Genomic DNA, 20,468 nt, shown 5'->3' with positions numbered 1-20,468 from the left:
CTATTTAAATCCTTAGTTCTAAGCTGTGTCTTTCAGGTACACGTGGGCCTGCCCTCTAGCATTGTTTATGTGTGCTACCACCTCCTTTCATCAGTCTATTTTAGTATGGCTCTTTATACCTTACATGGGGCTATCCTCCAGCTCAACCTCCGCTTGTCTGTTTATTTGTTCCTCTCGTCTATTTTAGAATGGTTTCCGTTTTCCTAAGATTATGTCAGGAACAAACAAAGGTATAAATATATGCAGCTCTGGCGGTGTTGTCCTGGTTAACACGAACTCCTTAACACTGTAGATATTTAAAAATAAACCATGATACAATTAAAGTAGTTATAGATCGGATAATATGTCAAAGTACAAATGAATTATCACTTACTGTAGTATACAAGTTTGTAACTAAAGATGTAATATGTATAATTGATCACAATAAATAGAAAAAAACATGTACACACTTGTCTAAGTGCCTCTTTTTTATCAAAATTAAATATGTCGTTACTGAGAGTTTTTTTTTTTAAAGAAAGCAATATATCAGTGGTCAGGCCTTCATTGTCTAAATATATCCACAATGCCTATCTGGTGTCCACAGCTGTTTGCTCGCTCGCTTTTTTTTATGAAGCATGGCTATAAGAGGGTGTGTTTGAGCTCTGGCAGCAGTAGTGGTACAGTTGAACAGCAGCAGAAGCAGCAACAGATTGAGAATGGTCAGACATATGTTCTCTAATCTCCTACTTCTCTGGTCAGTCGGCCATGACCTTTATATAACTGGACTGACACATCACAAGCCCAAGGTAGGCCAAAGATTATACAATTCAAATGTTTTGCAATAGCAATGTCTTTTTTTTTTTTTTACTTTGGCTTTTATGGGTCCCTCTTTGATTATGATTAATTTTCCTTTCATTTCAAGGAGCAGTCCTGGAACAATCAAAATCTCTATTCTGTCCCTCTGGATTTAGATTTAAGGCTCAGAAGACTAGACCTGTCCAATAACTTCATCAGACAGTTGCACACACTTGCTTTGCCTTACTTGGAACAGCTGGACCTGAGCGCCAACCAGCTGGATCTCATCTCCGAAGGAGCTTTTGAAAACCTGACTCATCTTGAGGAGTTGAATTTGTCCAGAAATGCGCTGAACAACAACCTTGGCAGTAACGTCAAAGCCCTCCAATCCATCAGTGGACTGAAGAGTTTGGACATATCAATGAATGGTTTGAGAAATGATGCAGTGGGACTGTACCTTAGAAACAAACCATCTCTTGGTCAACTTAAATTGACTGGTAATGCTTTAACAAGACTTTCACACAACTTGTTCAAAGAGAGTAAAGGTTTGAGGGCCATTACTATTGATGACAATCAGATATCGGTCATAGAACAGGGGACATTTGAACCATTGAGCCAATTAGAGATGCTTAACTTGGCCAAAAATAACCTTGCCCATATTTGTGATTTTAAATTAACTCAAGTTAAATATCTTAATCTCAGTCAAAATTCAGTTGAGTTCTTTGTTGCATGTCAGGATGACCAGTTGTACCGGCTTGAAATTCTTGATCTAAGTCACAACAATCTCCTTTATTTCCCAATTGTTCCAAAAATAAACAATTTGAGGTATCTTTATTTACAGAATAATATGGTTGGTGCCCTAAATTCAGAGGCAACAATGGTAACAGAGGCCAATGATCTATATAGTGAAATTACACGTGAGAAAACAGTTAGAAGAAATATCCTACACTCAAACTGGAGGCTGATGCCACTCATTTATATTGACCTGAGCTATAACCACTTCAGGTCTTTCCCATTGGAGACTTTGAGTCGGCTCTTATCTTTAGAAACACTGAATTTCAGTTACAACTGTTTGCAAAAAATCACGTGGAATATAAGAAATTATGAATCAGGACACCATCGGCAGCTTTCTTTCCCCTCCTTAAGGTACCTAGACCTACAGAGTAATGGACTTGCATACATTTCTCCACTATTTCTCAAAGCGCTCACACAGATAGAAACATTAAATCTACAAGACAATTCTGTGCAACCTTGTGCCTCTATGGACCAATCAACACAGCAAACAAATCTCAACATATCCTGTGTTATCTTTGGTAATTTAAGGACCCTTAAAAACCTAAATCTTCAAGAAAACAACATCAAGAATCTTCAAGAAAACACCTTTCTAAAAAGCTCTTTGGTTTCTCTAAACCTTGCAAGAAATGCACATATGGTTATGCAGGAGGATGCACTAAATGGTGTACAAGAGACTCTTCAGTCTTTGATAATCAGTGAAACCAACATGACCAGCTCTGATCTGTCTTTACCCTGCATGCCAGCGTTAACGCAGCTAAACATATCCAACAACCGTCTAGATGTGATACCCAGCAGTTTGAGCTGCTCTCCTCTGAGAGAAATCGACATTAGAAATAATAACGTTGCGTCTTTAAACCATTCTTTGATGCTTGCTTTATCTCTGCATCTTAATGTTATGTATATTAGCGGAAATTATTTTAATTGTTGTGACAGTAAATGGCTGATAACCCTAGATGAGTTAAAGATTAAAGTGCTTGATGTCAATGACACTGTATGCTTTACAAGTGGTGGAAATGTTACGGTGACAGGTTATCTGAACAACCGTTCAGTGTACTGTTTGTTTCATATGAAAGAACAGGACATTCACTTTGGAACAGTGATCATAATTATGTTGTTTGCAACTGTAATATTAACAGTGTTCATTTTATCCATCAGGAAGTTGGTTTGCACCCAGAGATCATTTATAGTGTAATATTTAAAATCAGGTTTCATTGGTTTATTCTGTGTCATATGCACAGCAAACTAAATATAGTGAGAAACAAAAATTATGTAAAAAGGTTTATTCCTGTGGGTTTCATTTTGCATGACCAATTTGACTATGAACAGAAGTGGGGTTTAACGGCTTGGACTGTTAAAACTAGCTGACATTTAGTTAATAAAATGCATTTAAATCTTCATTGTCTGACATGATTCTATTCTCAAGTCCATTCAAGGCTTCCTTTTATGACTTCCCGCAAATTATTAGTCTTGTAAAACATGCATCATGTGCAGCCAAAATGTTGTGATCAAAATTGGCTTTATTGACTCCCAAGCTGTTTTTTTTATAGTGTTTGCCAAATCAGGCAGAGGTTTTTTGCTCATACTTCATTGTGAAATGTTTGTTTGAAACTAAAAGTTTAGCTTTGGCTCAATTTTTTATGACGTCTTTGAGGCCTTGCATAACATTCCCAGAATCTGAACTCCGGAACAAGCTTATTAGATGCCAAGAAGAGACCTTGTATGAGTTTCTGTATAATTACATCATTACATTACATGTCACTTGTTAGACGCTTTTATCCAAAGCAACTTACATACTCAATACTGTGGGCAATCCCCATAGGAGCAATTTGGGGTGAAGTGTCTAAGGGACACAACGACATGCTGACTGCAGTGGGGTTTGAACCTGTGACCCCCTGATCCGAATACCAACGCACAACCCACTGCACCACACACCTCCCAGTATAACTATACACTGTAGTCTAAAAATATGTTTTGAATCGGTCAGGCTGTTTTTTTACAAGATACATTTTATTATATATCACTTTCTGCATCTGTATTTTGTTTTGTACATCTGCTTCGGCTCTGACTCTGGTTGTCAAATATAATGCTAAATGTGGCAACAGTACAACGGATGCTGTATGTAATAAACATTCGGTTCCTACCAGAATATGCAGGCAATACTTATTTTTAGAATATTAATCCGTTCATTTATAAACCTGCAAAATAGATAGTTTGAGTAAAGAATTTGTATTTCTGACTTTCTGTTTTAAGGCATAGATAACAAATATATGAAATAGGAGGGGCCATTACCACTAAGCGTGAGATCCATTCTGACTGAATATAGATCTAAAACATTTCGGAAAATAAGACCCTTATAATTTTAAATATAAGGTAAACCAACTGCACTTGAGCTACCTTTAAAATGTCATCCCACAATGCTGATCCACTGAAAAGGAGGGGGATGATTGTGTGGATAAAACTGTGCAAAAATACCTATGACATTGCAGTGTGAACGGATCCAAAATGTGAAAGGATTGTATTACAATCTGAGCAAGCAGCTTGGGTACACTACGGAGAAACTGCCGTTGCAGCAGGATATCCTGTTAAGCAATCCTCTTATTGTCTTCTTATTGCACATCCTTCTTCTTTAAAACTCATGCAAAGTGCCATTTTGTCAGTTCTCGTGCCCATTACCACTCTGGCTAGAGCCAGGTCTGCGATGCCAGTGTTAGAGCCTTGGCAGCCAGATGCATATCAATCTGACTCTTGAGCAATATAACTGTAGTAAATGTCTTTGTTGCCCCACCTACAAGATTTAGGTACTAGATCGGGTAGCAGCCTGACAAGTTCAAGCAAAGAGCACTGGAAGAAAAGAACACTGTGTGATTAGTATTAGGTGTAAAACCTAGGAATGCAAGTAGCAAATTGCATTCATCTACTTTGTGGTTAATGGTAGCTTGAATTTAGACATTAGCAACAGCTTGTTTGTTAGCACAATAGAGGAAGTCAGACTCGCCCTAGGCTACATTTATTTTCCAGGAAGCATTTCAAGGATTTTCCTCTTTACATTTACATCTTCTTATTTATTACTTTAACCTGAGACTGTGAAGGTTTCTTTTATTTTACATCAAACCTACCATATGGTAAAAATCAGTATAAAAAAGAAAAAAATATTGGCTTGGCTCATAATACAGAAATCCTCAAAGTAATATTATTTACAATACATTGACATGCATCGTTTTTTAAAAGCGTTATTTATTATTCTTTCTGTGTCTTTGTATGCACCACATATACCAACGCCAATTCCTTGTAAGTGTAAACCTACTTGGTAATAAAACTGATTCTGATTCTCTTCAGGATCCAGACCTCTTTTCCCGAGCCTGTTTTTCAGGCCTAAGGCTCGAAAATGACATTCCCAGAACAAATGACCATATCTTCCCTTCTAAAAGGGGTAAATTAATAATGTTTTAGCACATACTCACTGATCCCATCGCACATACTAGGAATTTGACTTGATGTCATGGTGCAGACATAATAAAAAAACAAGAAATCTAATATAAAACAAAAATGCTTTTACACCGTAATAAAATATAGTTAAATAGCAATACAAATAAAAATAAAGCAGTAATTTACATGGAAATAGAATGCTATGAATTAATTTTAGAATATAAACTATGAAATGTGAAATAAGAATATGTGCAGTAAGGAGTATGAACATTGTGTGCATTAATGTAATGCATATAGTCTAGAGAGTCTACGTTGTGACTGAAAAGGACTTCATAACCACAGAGGTCAGGGCGACGGGTCTGTAGTCATTTAGTCCTGTGATCCTTGTTTTCTTGGGAACCGGGATGATGGTGGAGGTTTTGAAGCATGCTGAGATGTGGCATGTCTCCAGTGAGTTTTTTTTTTTTTTCAGATGAGATGTGCAGTGGCAGAAACTGTGGAAAACAGGTGTGATAAGGGACCGTGGACAAACATTTGGAGCAGGGCAGGTGGCAACACTGGACTGTGACTGGATGAGAGATGGCAGAGGGAAGTGACGGGGCAGGAAGCGAGTTAGGAGACATGGAAGGAGTAGGCGGGAGTTATGGAAATGGAGAATGGGATATAGTGAGGAGGAATAAATGTAAAAAGCAAGGAAATACTAATTCGGATGAGAGTAATAGTGAGGGTGAAAGGAGAGAAAGAGTAGTCGGAAATAGGCAACAGGAGTTCATGGTGGTTGTGAAACTTGCGAAAGAGGGAGCTTCGTTTGGCGAGTGGAACCCTATACGGTTAACTAAATCCATCAGTAAAGAAATCGGGGAGGTAATGAGTGCCAAAGTATTGAGGAATGGATCAATGTTGATCAAATGTAGGGATAGTGAGCAACAGGGGAGAGCAATAAAGATGAGTACCGTGGAGGGTAAGAAAGTGGAGTGTTCACTGTTTAGTGGTAAAAAGCTAGTCAGGGGAGTTGTGACAGGAATCCCCGTCAGAATTACAGCGGATGATGTGAAAGGGAATAACAAATGCAAAAATAAGTGATGTCAAACGCATGAAAGCAAACCGCAATGGATAAAGAAGATAGTCTTTCGGTTCTGATCACCTTTGATGAGAAAAGGCTTCCGGAAAAAATACTTATTGGATATATGTGTTATGATGTGAGACTGTATGTTCCACCACCAATAAGATGTTTTAAATGTCAGAGATTTGGACATGTGGCGGCAGTGTGCAGAGGGAAACAAAGGTGTGGCAGATGTGGTGGAGATCATGAATACGGCAAATGTGAAGAAGGGGTAAAGCTGAAATGTTGCAATTGCGGAGGGGAGCATAGCTCAGCGTACCGTGGATGTGAGGTTAGCAAGAAAGCAGAAGAGGTGCAGCGAGTCAGGGTGACGCAGGGAGTAAGCTATGCAGAGGCAGCAAAGACAGTTTCAGGAGGAACGCAGGTTACAATGGAAAACAAGAATAAGAGCAAAGAAACAGAAAAAGTCCACAACTGTGTTAAGTTGAAGGAGGACACTCTGATAGTGAGTAAAACAGAGTTTGTATTGTTTATGGCAGAGATTATCAACTGTTCAGTGCAGACTACAAGCCGGAATGAAAGAATAAAAATAATTGTCAGATCAGCTGAAAAGTACCTTGATGTGAAAGAGATGCACTGGGAAAGTGTGAAAGATATCCTAAATGATGATGTTCAACAACCTCAGACATGCAGTGGATCAACTTGATGGTGTTAGTTGTAATGCAGTGGAATGCCAGAAGTTTAATTGCAAATGGACAAGAGTTTAAAAAATATAATGACAATCTGGGAGAGAAACCTAATGTAATTTGTATTCAGGAAACATGGCTGAAACCACAACTGGATTTTATTGTGAAGGGATATACTGCAGTTAGAAGAGATAGGGACTCTGGCAGAGGGGGAGGAGTTACAACATTCATACAGAGTGGTATAAGTTACAAAGTTATGCATGTAAGTACAGATCATGAAGCAATAGTTATAAGGGTATGGAATGATAGAGGACCTATAGATATAGTAAATTATTATAATCCGTGTGGGAAATTAGATCAAAGGATATTAGAGGATGCTGGGGGTTCACTGCAAGACAAAGTAATATGGTGTGGGGATTTTAATTCACATAACTCACTATGGGGTAGCAGTAGCACAGATGCAAATGGTGCAGTAGTTGAGGAATTTATAGATGACCACGGGCTATTGTGTATTTACACTGGGGAAGGAACACGATATAATTGCAAGAAGAATATAGAAACAGTACTCGATCTTAAATGTGTATCTAGTGCTTTAGCAGGTATAAGTACATGGAATGGGGTAAAGCATACTACAGTGGGCAGCGATAATTATCCTGTAATGACTAAAGTTGGGACCAACATAAGGTTTGAAAAGGAGAAGAAAATTCCTAGATGGAAATTGGGAAAGGCTAATTGGGATGCTTTCCAAGTTGTAAGTACGAATAGATGTAAAACAAATGATGATGATATAAGTAAATTGAATGAGGAGCTCGTTAAGGTTATCATTCATTCAGCTAAAGAAACAATTCCGGAAGTTGAAGGAGTTAGGCGCACCAAGAGTGTACCCTGGTGGAATGGTGAATGTAACAAATCCATTAAAGACAGAAATAAAGCATTCAGACAACTCAAACAACTCCATTCTCAGGAAGCTTTGAATCAGTATAAAAGGGCCCAGGCTATAGTAAGGAGGACGATACGAACGCAAAAACGCACTTTTTGGAGGCAATATTGCAATAGCATTGGAAGAGAAGTACAGTTTGCAGATGTTTGGGGCATGATTAGGAGAATGGGGGGAGTTCGAAGGAATTATGAGTTGCCAGTTTTGAGCAGAGGGGACATAATATCTGTCACAAATTTAGGAAAGGCGGAACTTCTAGCTCAGACATTTAAGAAAGTTCATAGTTCAGATAACCTTACAGAGGAAACCAGGCAGTGCAGAAATAATACACTCATGGAAAACCCGAGAATATTGGATAGAGTAGAAGTGTTAGGGGATCAGTTGGACCTGCATTTTAGTATGTTTGAGTTGAGGAAAGCAATTATTAGTGCTCGTCAAACCACTCCTGGGAAAGATGGTGTTTGCTATAAAATGTTGGAATATATGATGGATAACACTCTAGTCATTGTGTTAAGATTGTTTAATAGGGTGTGGGATTCTGGCCAACTTCCTTCGGTTTGGAAACAAGCGATAATAGTGCCCATACTAAAGCCAGGGAAAGACCCTTCAGAACCATCTAGCTAGACCTATTGCCCTGACATCGCATTTATGCAAAATCATGGAAAGAATGGTTACAGAAAGGTTAACATTATATCTTCGAAAGTAAAGCTCTGTTGTCCCCATATCAAAGTGGGTTCCGTAGGGGTCGGAATACAATGGATTCTATATTGTGCTTAGAATCAGACATCAGGAAAGCACAGACCAACAAGGAAGTAGTGATTGCAGTCTTCTTTGATATTGAAAAGGCTTATGACATGCTCTGGAAGGAAGGACTACTAATCAAGTTAAAATCATTGGGAATTGGTGGTAAAGCATATAATTGGGTTATTAATTTTTTACGGGACAGGAAAATACAAGTAAGAGTAGGTGCAGAATATTCAAGTGTGTATGATGTGGAAAATGGTACTCCGCAAGGTAGTGTATGTAGTCCGTTGTTGTTCAATATAATGATACATGACATTTTTAATCAAGTTAATCCAAGTATGGGAAAATCTTTGTATGCAGATGATGGGGCTTTGTGGGCAAAAGGCCACAATGTAGCACATGTTGGAAAGAAAATACAAGCTGCAATAGTGGAAGTGGAGAAATGGTCAAATAAATGGGGATTCAAACTGTCAGTGGCTAAGACGCAGGTCATTTGTTTTCTACAAAACGGCATAAAATTGCTCCTGTATCATTAAAATTGTATGAGCAACCTCTTGAACAGGTTAATACAATAAGATTTCTTGGTGTTTGGTTTGATGGAAAGCTAACATGGAGCAATCATATAGGAAAAGTTCAAAGTAAATGTAAAAAGGTCAACAATGTACTTCGGTGTTTGGTGGGATAGGAGTGGGGAGCGAGTAGGTCATCACTTCTGAATATATATTGGGCACTCATCGATTATGGGTGTATAGCGTTCATGGCACCAGCAGAATCAAACCTTAAAAAGCTGTATGTCCTACAAGCTCAGGCCCTGAGGATTTGTAGTGGAGCTTTTAAAACATCTCCAGTATCAGCAATACAGGTGGAAATGGGAGAAATGCCTTTAAGGATAAGAAGAGTGAAGTTAATGTTGGCATACTGGGTAAACCTTCAGGGGCATGGTGATAGTCATCCAGCGAAAAGTATTTTGAAAGACTGCTGGGAGCACAATGAGTCACATTTAATAAGTTTTGGATGGATTGGTGATGTTAAAGCGGCAAGTATAGGATTGAATCAAATACAGTATTGCCCTACAGTTGCAATCTCGTCCATTCCACCCTGGTTATTCCCATTGCCAAGTGTAGACCTCAATATACAAAGGGAGTTAAAGGAAAATAAAGAGCTACCAGTATGGCGCATAGTCCAGGATTATTTTTGCAAGATATCACTCAGACTCAACAATCATATTTACAGATGGCTCCAAAGATCCAGAGACAGGGCGTGCTGGGGCAGCAGTTTATATCCCAGTGAGTAATTCACATATAAAGAAAAGGGTAACAGACCATGTGTCAGTATACACCACAGAGTTGTTGGCATTGGTATTGGCATTGGAATGGATAGAGGAGAAAGGAATACATAATACTGTAATTGCATCTGACAGCTATTCAGCTTTATCGAGTATACGATCAGGCAGATCTTCATTTAGAATGGACATAATAAATGAAATATTTCTAATTTTGTATAAAATGCAAATCAAAGGAATAGCAACTCGTTTCATCTGGGTTCCTGCTCATGTTGGTGTGGAGGGGAATGAACAGGTGGATATTCTGGCCAAACAAACACTCAGAATTACGAATATAGACATTGAAGTTCCGCTCAGCAAAGCGGAGGTTAAAACATTCATACATATATATGCGCAAACAACATGGCAAGATCATTGGGACCTTAGTGACACAGGAAGACATCTTTATAACATTCAAAGGTATGTGGATGATGGAAGGAAGGTGGGGTTTAAAAGAAGGGAGGAAAATGTCATTTCTCGGATGAGAATAGGTCACACAGGTCTCAATCATACATTAAGGGTAATAGGAAAGCATCCAACCGGAAAGTGTACACACTGTAGCCAGCCAGAAACTGTTGAACATGTTTTGCTGCTTTGCAGGAAATATAGTATTCAGAGGAATGTGCTTTTCCAAACACTGAAGAAAGCAAAATACATTGACTTTTCGCTAACAGGGCTGTTAGGGAAAACATCAGTCAATATGTATTGTGAGCTTATTACGTTTCTTACAGAAATTGATCAATTTAAAATAATCTAGAGTTTTGGTTTTATTTATTTATTTTTGTTTGTTTTATTTTGTTTATTGTTTTCTGCATAGTCTCTTGTCTATACTCCAGTCCAGTTGGTGGCGGTAATGCACCTACAATTTGGTTTGCCAACCGCCAATAAACACTAAAGAAGAAGAAGAAGAAGGTGTGAGCTTTTTGACTCCACCTTCAACCGATTGGATTTTTGTTTTGTTCAAAGCCTACTCGACTTGAGGCAGCAACGTTTTCCTTAAAATAACTAATATGGTCAGCCACCGTGTCAGATAAGTCGAAGGAAGGCCAGGAAACCCACTAACCTTGACGCTATGCCACACCTTTCATTCAAATTCGATAACTACGATATTTAGGGTGCAAAGAGTAAGACTTAACTGCTTATCCAACGGCAACATGGCGGATAGGATTGCGCCAAGTGTGGCGGTGGTGTAGCTGAAGAAAGAGCAAATCCCAGAAGACAAGAAGAAGAAAGAAACTGTGAATACATTGTTTCGTCCATAGACTGTATATATAAGGTGCCGTGAAATCTGGTAATAACTAACAACGTCATTGACAAGTTTCTCTTGTCTAGCCCACGGCGCTGGCTAGCCCGAGTCATTGAGTTGGCTAGCTTCTTAGCTAACATTAGCCCCCATACGCCGCGTAGACCGGTCTCCAGTCTTCTCTGCAGTGCCGACCATGACTCCTCAGCAGCAGCCCTCCACCATGTCCCAGAAAGTGCAGTTCACTCTCAAGCTCTTCATGCTGGAAACTGCCCGAAGTAAACTCGAACAAGAACTTTCCAACTTCATCAAAAAGGTAATGTTAACACACCGGTTCATTGAGAACGTTCAATTAATGTTGCTAACTTAGCTAGCTCACAGGCCACATGGACAACACACTGCTGACTAGTCGATAACTAATGCTAATGCTAACTAATGCTAATGAGGCACACTTAGCTATAATAATTAGCATTAGTTGGCAGGAACTGCTGCATTTTATACAAACGAAGCGCAGTTTAAATATGTGTAAAATCGTCACCAGCGCAACAACTTCTGCACATTATTAATATCGGTTAACAGTTTTCACCAGTATCTTACAGCGATCAAGCCAGCCTCCACTCGGAAAAACCTAGTCAAGTCAGCCCTCACATGATATTGCGGTGCGCGAATATCCTATGCATTACGGTAGAGTAAAAAAAAATCATCCCTCTGTGTTTAGATGAGAATAAAACAAAAACTGTCCAGTATCAAAGACTCATTTCACTTCAGGGCGATAGCAGGAAATCACATCTAGTCACTCAGAAAAAATCAGGACATTCTGATGTACAGTTTCAAAATAATGGGAGGCATAGGGGGGGCAGCTAAGTCTCATATATGAGCTATCATCCCTGTTTTTAGATGAGAATTTAAAAAAAACTGAATGTCCTGATTTTTTCTGAGTGACTACATGGGGTGTCCTGCTATCACCCTGGAGTGAGATGGATCTATGATACTGGACAGTTTTTGTTTTATTCTCATCGTTGACACTTGGTGAATTCCCTGGAACACTAGGGGACACATATGCATGATAGGTCACCTTTTTAAAGCAGTTTTTTCTGTTCCAACTGTCTTCTGTGCCATGTAAAATACTTAATTGATCTCAATTAAAATGACCTGTTTAAGACAGGCTAAATAATGAGTTCACTTGTTTAATTTTGTTTAATTTTTCCTCTAGGCCTATGAAGAAGTTCAAGGTTTCTTGAATACATCTTTTCCCACTAGTGTCTTCAGTGATCTCACAAAGGCTTTAGATACAAAATATGAAGTAATTGACAAGCTTTCAGCTTCATTAAAATCTCTCACAGTTGGTAAGTAAAGAAATAATCATTATAATCATACAATTTAAGATGCTTGTGACATTACATATTTTAATGTGTACAACTTTACGATTTAGGAAAAGATGTTCGGATCTAAAAAATAAAATTCTCACTTTCTCCTTTTCTTAACTTCACAGAGCCACAAGTGTGTGGCCAGCTTATCACCAAGCCTGCAGCAGTCCAACAGGATGACATCAAACACGGCATCAACAGAGCGACTACGACCCCATCGTCTCACTTAGAGGCGGAAGAAAAAGAACGTGCTGTTGTTTTAGATGAGAAACGCCCAACAGATGCTGTGAGTCTTCCACCTGCGTCCCAGAGACCCGAGATCAACCCAGAGAAGCCACCAATACTACTGCCTCCCCTACAAGCTTCATTCCCAGGGATCAGTAACACTAATCCAATGAAAATAACTCCGCTAATGAGCTTGGGATGTAAAGATGATTTCCAGGTGAAACACCAAAAACAAACATCCTCTCAGCTGCTTCACTTCCTCAGAGAAAAAGCTAAAGACGTTGGAGTACTGGAGATCACTGTCATGGAGTGGAGTAAAAGTACCTTGAGTTCGCCAGAGCGGCCTGCCATCAAAACACAAAGCAACCAATTCAGACAAGTTGTGACGGATGATCTGACCAACCCACTAGAGCCGAAAACGGTATTTGCAGACATGGAAAACGAAGCCCCAATCTTCAGGGTGAAAAGAGTGGAAACGAGTGGCGCTCTGACCTACACTTGTGTGATTGCAACAAAGACTGAATTGTGGGATGTTGTAGACATCTTCACCGAGGTGGGACGGGGAGACTTGAAAGCCATCCCCTTCGAAAATAAAGACTGCCCAAATATTACACCTCAGGTGGAGCACAACTGCCTAAACGCCCAGGGGGAAAACCAAAGTCTTCAGAGCACTGATCCCAAACATGTCAGCCATTTTGATGGTGTACAAACTCCAGCAATGAAGTGCATCACCATTCCTGAGTTCCAGACCTGCAGGTTTGAAGAGATGAAGGTAGTGGTGTCTCACATTGTCAGCCCGGGCAACTTCTACGTACAACACGCAGACTCCATCATAAAGTGGCAAACCCTTGTCCCAGAGTGAGTCTTTCAGAATGAATTCTAATCTCTTGTCTGCTTTTTTTAAGCCTCACTGATTCCCTAATCACATTACCAGAACTTATATAGCCACTTATCCTTTTATTCATTTTTGCTTTCTTTGTAGATTTTTTTTTTTTCTTCCATTTTTAATAATCCACATGTGCCTGGTTTCCATTATTCTTTGCCCATTTACAGCAGCTGGAAAGCCAGTAGATCATATGCCGCGCAGAACTGCATTCCAGACATTGGAACCCAAGTAATAGGTTGGTTCCCTAAGCAAGAACAATGGTGCAGGACTCGGGTGACGAAGATATGTGGAGTAAGTGAAGGTGGGTCCAGTTTTGTGTATTGGAACATTCATAGATGTTTGCCAAAGCATACCTCTAGATGGTAGCAGTGTCACTTTTTTATTTTACTTGCCATAATTTCTGCCTTTTGGTTTTCCTTTATTTATTCCACTGATGGTGGAGGGAGAGGGACATCCATCAAGGTGGAGGTGAAGAGGCTGGACCAGGGTGATACAGCCTGCCTGTCGCTGTCGGACATCAAGGAGCTGACCCCGGAAATGGCCGTCCTACCACTCCAGGCTGTACAGGTCTCACTAGCAAATGTAAGTGCTTCCCTATGTTGTATGGTCAGGCCCCATCATTTTTTCACATGTATCTAGAGAACCTGACGAATACGCTAAGACATTCTGCAGATCATCCCTCCTAGGATTTGCATTCACGAAGAAGGCAAATATATTGTGTTCCTCTGTGAGAAAGTAAGCTTGGTTACAGTTTTGGAGTTTGTCCACATGATTAGTCACAGCCTTATCTATTGGGATGTGATAAAGGAAATGAATTATCTCAGTTCATGGGGTTTTTTGTTTGTTTCCTCCCCCCTAGGTGACGCCTGTGAATGGGAGTGATTGGTCTGAGGAGGCGGTGGGCTGGTTCAGGGATATGGTGGAAAACAGGACGCTCTATGCCAGGCTTTACCCACAGGGACCCAAAGTTACAGTCGAGCTATTCTTGGAAAAAGGAAGGCTCAGAGCTATGAGGTACTCCAGTATGAAACAGTCTGTTGATTTTGAATTGTACATTTAAAAAAGCTGATACAGTCAAGATTTAATGACTTATTTACAAGTGTTTTCATTTGTTTAAATTGTATTGCTATCATTGTACAAATTGTGGGTTTTGTTGATAAGTATAGTGAGTGAATATATGTTGACTTTATTAATGTTACAGAGTACAATTTCAAGCTTGCTAACGGCACGATATCCTAACAGTACAATGGTATTATTATTATTATTATTTCAGGAGGGGTGCATCAGTGTCTTTGAGACTGGCCCAGAACGGACATGCCATCCATAGCAAACTGAAAAATGTCTGTCATGAAAATAAGTGAGTATAGCTCCAGTTTGGAAGTTGTTTACCCAAAATTGTGCATCAACAGCAGGTGGCAGTATTGCCTCTGTATGAACAGAGCAGTGCTGATTTTTTACAAATCTTGTGTTTTTGTTTTTTAGGCCAAGATAAAGTGAAGAAACAGGACTCTTGAGTGGAAGAAATATGTAATCTCGCGCTAAACTCGTAATAGTAAGCCTTGATACAGAAAGCAGTCCACAAATGTCAAATACCAATGCAGACAGGCCATAAAGCACTCAAAGCTAAACACCGAGACATTTAGTAAATCATCAGTTTGTCAAATCATTGACAAACTGCTGTGGCAGTACAAGGATATTTCATTAAACAAATAAAGTAAATATATATTTTGATTTAAAACCGGTATGTGTTTACATTAAGTAGAATGCATCAGCTTTTGTATCTTTTTATGTTGTATCTGGAATTGAAACATTTTCAATATTTTGATTACCTATTTGACATATTTATCAGTCGTTGAGAGCAAAGTCACATACATTTAGAGAGCAAAGGAGGAGAATCACAGAGAAATGGTTTCAAACAGAACCCATGATCGGACCCACAAATCTTGATTGGAACCCCCTTAGTCAAAGGTACGTCTAGTGAAAGCTAATGTTACTTATAGCATCATGGGGTCTTAAGAAATGTATTTATTTTTTAACACACATTTCTCTTTTTAGAGACGCACAAAAGATAACGTCTTTGAAGCACTGATAAAAAATAATTGAAACACATTCTTTAAATCAGGTTGTGCTTGTAAACTGTATAGGGACATGGATACCTAAATGTGGTGCTCTTTGTTTTATAAGAACAATCCCCCCCATGTACTTTAAAAGCAGCCTATCTCAAGTCCTTATCCCAGTCACTACATGTGCCAGTTCAGTTTGTTAACCTGTTGTGCATTAAGTGATACTTGATTTGTCTCTGCCACATGCAGAAGGTTTTGTTATTTAATGCCTAATTGCTTTTGTAATAACTGGTTGAAGCCATGTTACCCTGGTTAATATTGAGTTCTTGTATAATGGCACATTTACTATTTTGAATTTCCAGTGTATATAGTTCTGTTTTCATAATAAAATTACAAATCTACTAGTTTGGTCTGTCTTTGTGTTGTAGAGTACTGTAGCTTCTATGAAGGAATAATAATTAGGTTAGTTCATTCAAAGAATTAGCTGCCCCCCCTATGCCTCCCACTCCATATGTCAGACGTGACGCAGAAATGCTCGTTGCACAATCGCTGTAGGTCATCTGATGGTACATGACAAATGGCCACATTGTGTTTTCACTTTCTACTGTAAATAATTTGTCCTACTGTTATAGGGGGGTGTTTGACAGCAACGAAATGTATAATCTCAGCTCATAATAATCAAAGGTTTGAGCTGCAGTTCTGTAGCTCATTGGTTAGGACATTAGTGTTTTATAGTATATACAGTCAATGCAATAAACAACTATAATCAAAACTACTGGATATGTGTCCTAGTGTCTGTAGAGTGTGATTATATTGGTTCCCACAAAGGGTTATCAAAACAAATCGATAGAATAAAATGTTATTTAAAATTAGTTAAGACCAAGATAATTAGTTCCCGGGCAAAATGTCAGTAAGAAAAGCACATGGCACAACAATTTAATTTAATAACAATTAACATCATTTACAGTATTGCAGCATGTACAGTTGTACAAATCAAGAAAGAAAATGGACCTGTATGGTACATCAACAATAACAAAAAACATGGTGTGTATGAATGAGATTCTCTTTAAGACTGGCTTTTTAATCTTCTCCTACATCTGTGTTTTGCGTTAGTTATACAGCTCATTTTCTGTCTGAATCTGCAAACCTCATGCAGGTCCAAATCTTCCTTCCCTGACCAGCACAATCAATTGTTTTTCTGGCAGAGGCCTTTTGTGTCCACACAGATTCCTCCTTTTGCCCGGGGTAGGCGGAAGTCAAGGCGTTTGATCTGAATTCTAAAGAGTCTTGTTGCAGCACAATAAAGGCTGCCATTGTATGTAAATAGTTTATATAAGAGCATATGACTGCTACGGTGCAGGGCACTGGCTAGTGGCGGAGGGAGGAATGATTAGCATTTTCCAAACGCAGGGTGTTCTCAACCCAGCCTTTAGGCTTGCTAAAAAACACAATATTTTTATTCATTTCTTCTTTGTACACATTTTTGTGTACCAACACAACTGAAGGTAAAATGTGGATTATTTGTTTCTATTTTATACTAACATTCAGTGTGCAATGAGGTCTGATTTTATGTGAGTGAGGGCTTACACGCCCCATTGCCTCGACTTGACAAATACTTGCCGTGATTTTTAAAGAGTCATTACCATTTGAAGTGATTTATTTGAATTAATCAGCTTCTAATGTTCGCACTAGGTAAATCTGGTATTGTAGGTAGCCTTTGTCACAAACAAAAGAGATCTCTCAGTTGTCTTTTTAAAAAAAAAATCTGCTGAGTTGGTTGTCTTGCTTGTTCCTTGGAGGAATTTGCTGGCAGGATGTCAGTCTGTCTGCTTCTGGGCTGTGGGTCAGTTTGGGAGAACAGTATTAATACAGCGTGAGCAAATCACGTGGCTCGCCGAATCTTTCGCAATTGGCTTCGCCCTGTTGCGTATGGTGACGGCGCACAGCAGCAGGCGATCACCCCTGCTTTTATACGGCCAACTTGCTACTTGGCAATTATTTTCTGTTGTTCCTCACTCTGCCAGCTTGATGCTCAGGCCAAACCTCAAGATGGTCATCTTTGGACCCGGCGCTGCTTACGCTGCTTGCACCGCTGGCTGAGCCTGGTAAACCTCTAAAACTACTGTAACATCAGTTAGACTTTTACTAAATTACTAAGTTGTGGCCGACAATAACTAAGTCGTCTAAAGTGATAAAGCAATGTCTATGTCAGTCCCTTTTGTTCAATTTCAAGGACTAATTCCTCGATGTTTCTTTAAACATTAATATGGTTATAAGATTTCACTTTAAGCCAGAGATGTGACTTGGCTTACATTCAGATAACCTTTCTTTTTCCGCAGACCTGGAGTCGAAAATGAACTGGGGAGCCTTTTATGCCGTGATCAGTGGCGTAAACAGGCACTCTACCGGGATTGGACGCGTTTGGCTCTCCGTCATCTTCATCTTCCGTATCCTGGTCCTGGTGGTGGCTGCGGAGAGCGTTTGGGGGGATGAGAAGTCCGGCTTCATATGCAACACCCAGCAGCCCGGCTGCAACAGCGTCTGCTACGACCAGTTCTTCCCCATCTCGCACATCCGCCTGTGGGCGCTCCAGCTCATCCTGGTCTCCACCCCCGCCCTGCTGGTGGCCATGCATGTGGCCCACCGACGCCACATCGACAAGAAGATCCTGAGGAAGTCGGGCCGCAGCAGCCCCAAGGAGCTGGAACGTATCAAGACCCAGAAGTTTCAGATCAGTGGAGCTCTGTGGTGGACATACATGCTCAGCATCATCTTCAGAATCCTGTTCGAGCTGGCTTTTCTCTACATTTTCTACTTGATCTATCCTGGCTTTAGGATGGTGCGTTTGGTGAAGTGTGACTCGTACCCATGCCCCAACACGGTGGACTGTTTTGTCTCCAGACCGACAGAAAAGACCATCTTCACTGTGTTCATGCTGGCAGTGTCTGGGCTGTGTGTGCTGCTCAACCTGGCCGAGGTTCTGTACCTCATCGGCAGGGCCTGTCAGCGGTGCACACGAGGCCCCGAGGAGGGGGCAAAAGGAGCTTGGATAAGTCAAAGATTCTCTACTTATAAGCAAAATGAAATCAATCAGCTGATCGCAGACCATTCTCTCAAATCTAAGTTATCTGTGACCAAAAAGAGCCCAACTGAGAAAGATGAGAGGTGTTCTGCTTTCTGAGACTCTGCCTCTCCTCATACTTTTAAACTAATCTACAGTAACCACATTCATGGAGCATGTTGCTCTGCATTACTGGCACAGCATCTGTATATTTTGGTCAGTGTACATACAGTATACATGATTTATTCCATCGTTCATTTATTCATCTGTTTTTTCTTTCTTACTGACAAGTATAGTTGCTGTTGAAACGTGTCTAAACTATTTGGAGCCAGTGGTGAAAGTAAAAGGAGTGTTTTGTTTCGGGTGTAGTGTATTGTCAACAATTTGCCATAGCTTATTTTGGTGTTTTTTGTTGGTATGCAGTATGAGAAGCAACCTGCCAAAGTGCAAAGTATCTTCAGCCAATGAAAAACATGTCTGAGCATCAAAACGTATTGAGTTTACGACAAAGTTGCTTGGTAATTCTATTTCAAATATGGATTTCTTTGAAAAGCATGCAGGTTTGGTAAGTTGGCAGACTGTTTAAAAACCACCAATTCCTGCCATACAGTTATAGATATATGATGTATTAAAATCATCAAACATTGATTTAGAAATATATTACAGGCAAAGTGTCCCTTTTGAAGGGTTTCTGTTGGGAAAGAGCTAGAGTAATGGATCTCAGTTTCTCACCGGCACCTGAATGCAGACCCAAAACATTAAAACAACACAATTTGGATTAATCCTAGTATTAAAACTAAAGAAATCCATAATTTTAGATAACCGGCCATACTGTGCAAAAAAAACGCTGGGGTCCGTACTCCGTAGGTGCAAAGATTACAGTAAACATTAATATGCTGGATAAAAAAAAAAACATTTTATTTATATCAAACATGTTAATATGCACCATATTCAATTGTAGCCTGAATAAAAGCTGATCTGTAGGAGCCCTTATAACAGTTGGTTTAAAAGAATGTCTATAATTGAACAACCTTTATTAGATATTTTAGTTCAAGTGCATAAAAAATAATAAAATAAACATTTGGAATTACATTTCCACAAACATCTCTGCTACTGACCCAATATTAATGTATGTATATTGACAAGAGTAGTCAGAATGGTGCACAGAGCAAAATAGTATTTCAATAAACCTTGAAGAATCCTAGTACTGTAAATATGTTTTGTGCATGTATTTAATTGTAAATACTGCTGCATACTTACCTTGTAGCTTCTGAGTTGTTGTTTTTGTTTGAGGTTTGCCTACTAACAGACAGTTGTACTTGTTTCCCCTAATATCCCTCTTATTATATTATAAATATACACTGGTATCTGTACATACAACTATTGTATTGTGATACACATTGTATCACATACAAAAATTCAGATTCAACAGTTATGCTTAAATGTAAATATGAATTTACTCCCAGTTATGCAATTCGGTTAATATTATATTATGTGGGTTGAAACTATACTTGTACATTGTGTAATATAATGCAATAAACTGCCTGATAATGTATCATTATTTGAACTTATTTATATAACAATTTCGTTTTTTTCAAAAAGTTGTACCAAATTGGTAAAGAGTGACATCTGTCAAAAGAAGAACAGAAGGTTCATTTAGGATGATATGAACTGTGTTTTCCCTTTGTATACTGGGCCAACTCTCAATACTGAAATGTAGAAACAGAACTTTTCCCTCTCTGTCACTGTGATTGTAACTTGAGGATGCAAATGGCTACTCATCTCCAAATCATGCCCCCCATGATAGGAGAGACCCTCGTGCTATATTTAGATCCACTTATAGCCAGACAGACTTAGCGGACACCTTCATTGGCCAG

The 20,468-nt window shown here is 39.3% G+C and overlaps 3 protein-coding genes across 9 annotated transcripts; all 3 read left to right on the top strand.

The window, feature by feature from the left end:
• The first annotated feature begins 657 nt into the window (after positions 1-657).
• Positions 658-2,964, top strand: LOC307033607 (transforming growth factor beta activator LRRC33-like). Of its 3 annotated transcripts, none has more exons than XM_079672144.1 (2): positions 658-785; positions 951-2,964. In XM_079672144.1, exon 2 carries the CDS (start codon positions 1,196-1,198, stop codon positions 2,759-2,761), a length of 1,566 nt encoding a protein of 521 aa, XP_079528270.1. In that variant the 5' UTR covers positions 658-785; positions 951-1,195; the 3' UTR covers positions 2,762-2,964. The 3 variants fall into 3 exon arrangements, with proteins under 3 accessions (XP_079528270.1, XP_079528271.1, XP_079528269.1); XM_079672145.1 differs by having other exon boundaries at positions 663-785; positions 902-2,964; XM_079672143.1 differs by having other exon boundaries at positions 666-785; positions 908-2,964.
• A 3,358-nt stretch (positions 2,965-6,322) lies between these two features.
• On the top strand, positions 6,323-20,146 carry LOC307032406 (gap junction beta-1 protein-like). Of its 4 annotated transcripts, XM_079670349.1 has the most exons (3): positions 16,786-17,035; positions 17,555-17,635; positions 17,870-20,146. In XM_079670349.1, exon 3 carries the CDS (start codon positions 17,884-17,886, stop codon positions 18,709-18,711), a length of 828 nt encoding a protein of 275 aa, XP_079526475.1. In that variant the 5' UTR covers positions 16,786-17,035; positions 17,555-17,635; positions 17,870-17,883; the 3' UTR covers positions 18,712-20,146. The 4 variants fall into 4 exon arrangements, with proteins under 4 accessions (XP_079526477.1, XP_079526476.1, XP_079526475.1 ...); XM_079670351.1 differs by lacking the exons at positions 16,786-17,035; positions 17,555-17,635 and adding an exon at positions 6,323-6,563; XM_079670350.1 differs by lacking the exon at positions 17,555-17,635 and having other exon boundaries at positions 16,783-17,035.
• Positions 10,603-15,931, top strand: LOC307032404 (uncharacterized protein). 2 transcript variants are annotated; one of them, XM_079670346.1, is made up of 8 exons: positions 10,603-11,305; positions 12,203-12,335; positions 12,482-13,439; positions 13,638-13,768; positions 13,910-14,049; positions 14,327-14,481; positions 14,741-14,824; positions 14,950-15,931. In XM_079670346.1, the coding sequence occupies exons 1-8, from the start codon at positions 11,186-11,188 to the stop codon at positions 14,957-14,959; spliced, it is 1,731 nt and encodes a 576-aa protein (XP_079526472.1). In that variant the 5' UTR covers positions 10,603-11,185; the 3' UTR covers positions 14,960-15,931. The 2 variants fall into 2 exon arrangements, with proteins under 2 accessions (XP_079526472.1, XP_079526471.1); XM_079670345.1 differs by having other exon boundaries at positions 10,605-11,305; positions 13,635-13,768.
• Positions 20,147-20,468: the final 322 nt, after the last annotated feature.

This window comes from Notothenia rossii, assembly GCF_949606895.1.
Source record: "Notothenia rossii genome assembly, chromosome: 3".
In the NCBI taxonomy this organism is placed as follows: Eukaryota; Metazoa; Chordata; class Actinopteri; order Perciformes; family Nototheniidae; genus Notothenia; species Notothenia rossii.
This window is presented reverse-complemented; position numbering and strand designations above follow the sequence as displayed.

Excerpts from the sequence above, each read along its gene's own strand:
- LOC307032404 (XM_079670345.1), top strand. The coding sequence starts at position 11,186 with ATGACTCCTCAGCAGCAGCCCTCCACCATGTCCCAGAAAGTGCAGTTC. Across the intron at positions 11,306-12,202 it reads TTTCCAACTTCATCAAAAAG|GCCTATGAAGAAGTTCAAGG; the intron begins GTAATGTTAACA and ends TTTTTCCTCTAG. Across the intron at positions 12,336-12,481 it reads ATTAAAATCTCTCACAGTTG|AGCCACAAGTGTGTGGCCAG; the intron begins GTAAGTAAAGAA and ends TTAACTTCACAG.
- LOC307033607 (XM_079672145.1), top strand. The coding sequence starts at position 696 with ATGGTCAGACATATGTTCTCTAATCTCCTACTTCTCTGGTCAGTCGGC. Across the intron at positions 786-901 it reads TGACACATCACAAGCCCAAG|GAGCAGTCCTGGAACAATCA; the intron begins GTAGGCCAAAGA and ends TTTCATTTCAAG.
- LOC307032406 (XM_079670351.1), top strand. The coding sequence starts at position 17,884 with ATGAACTGGGGAGCCTTTTATGCCGTGATCAGTGGCGTAAACAGGCAC.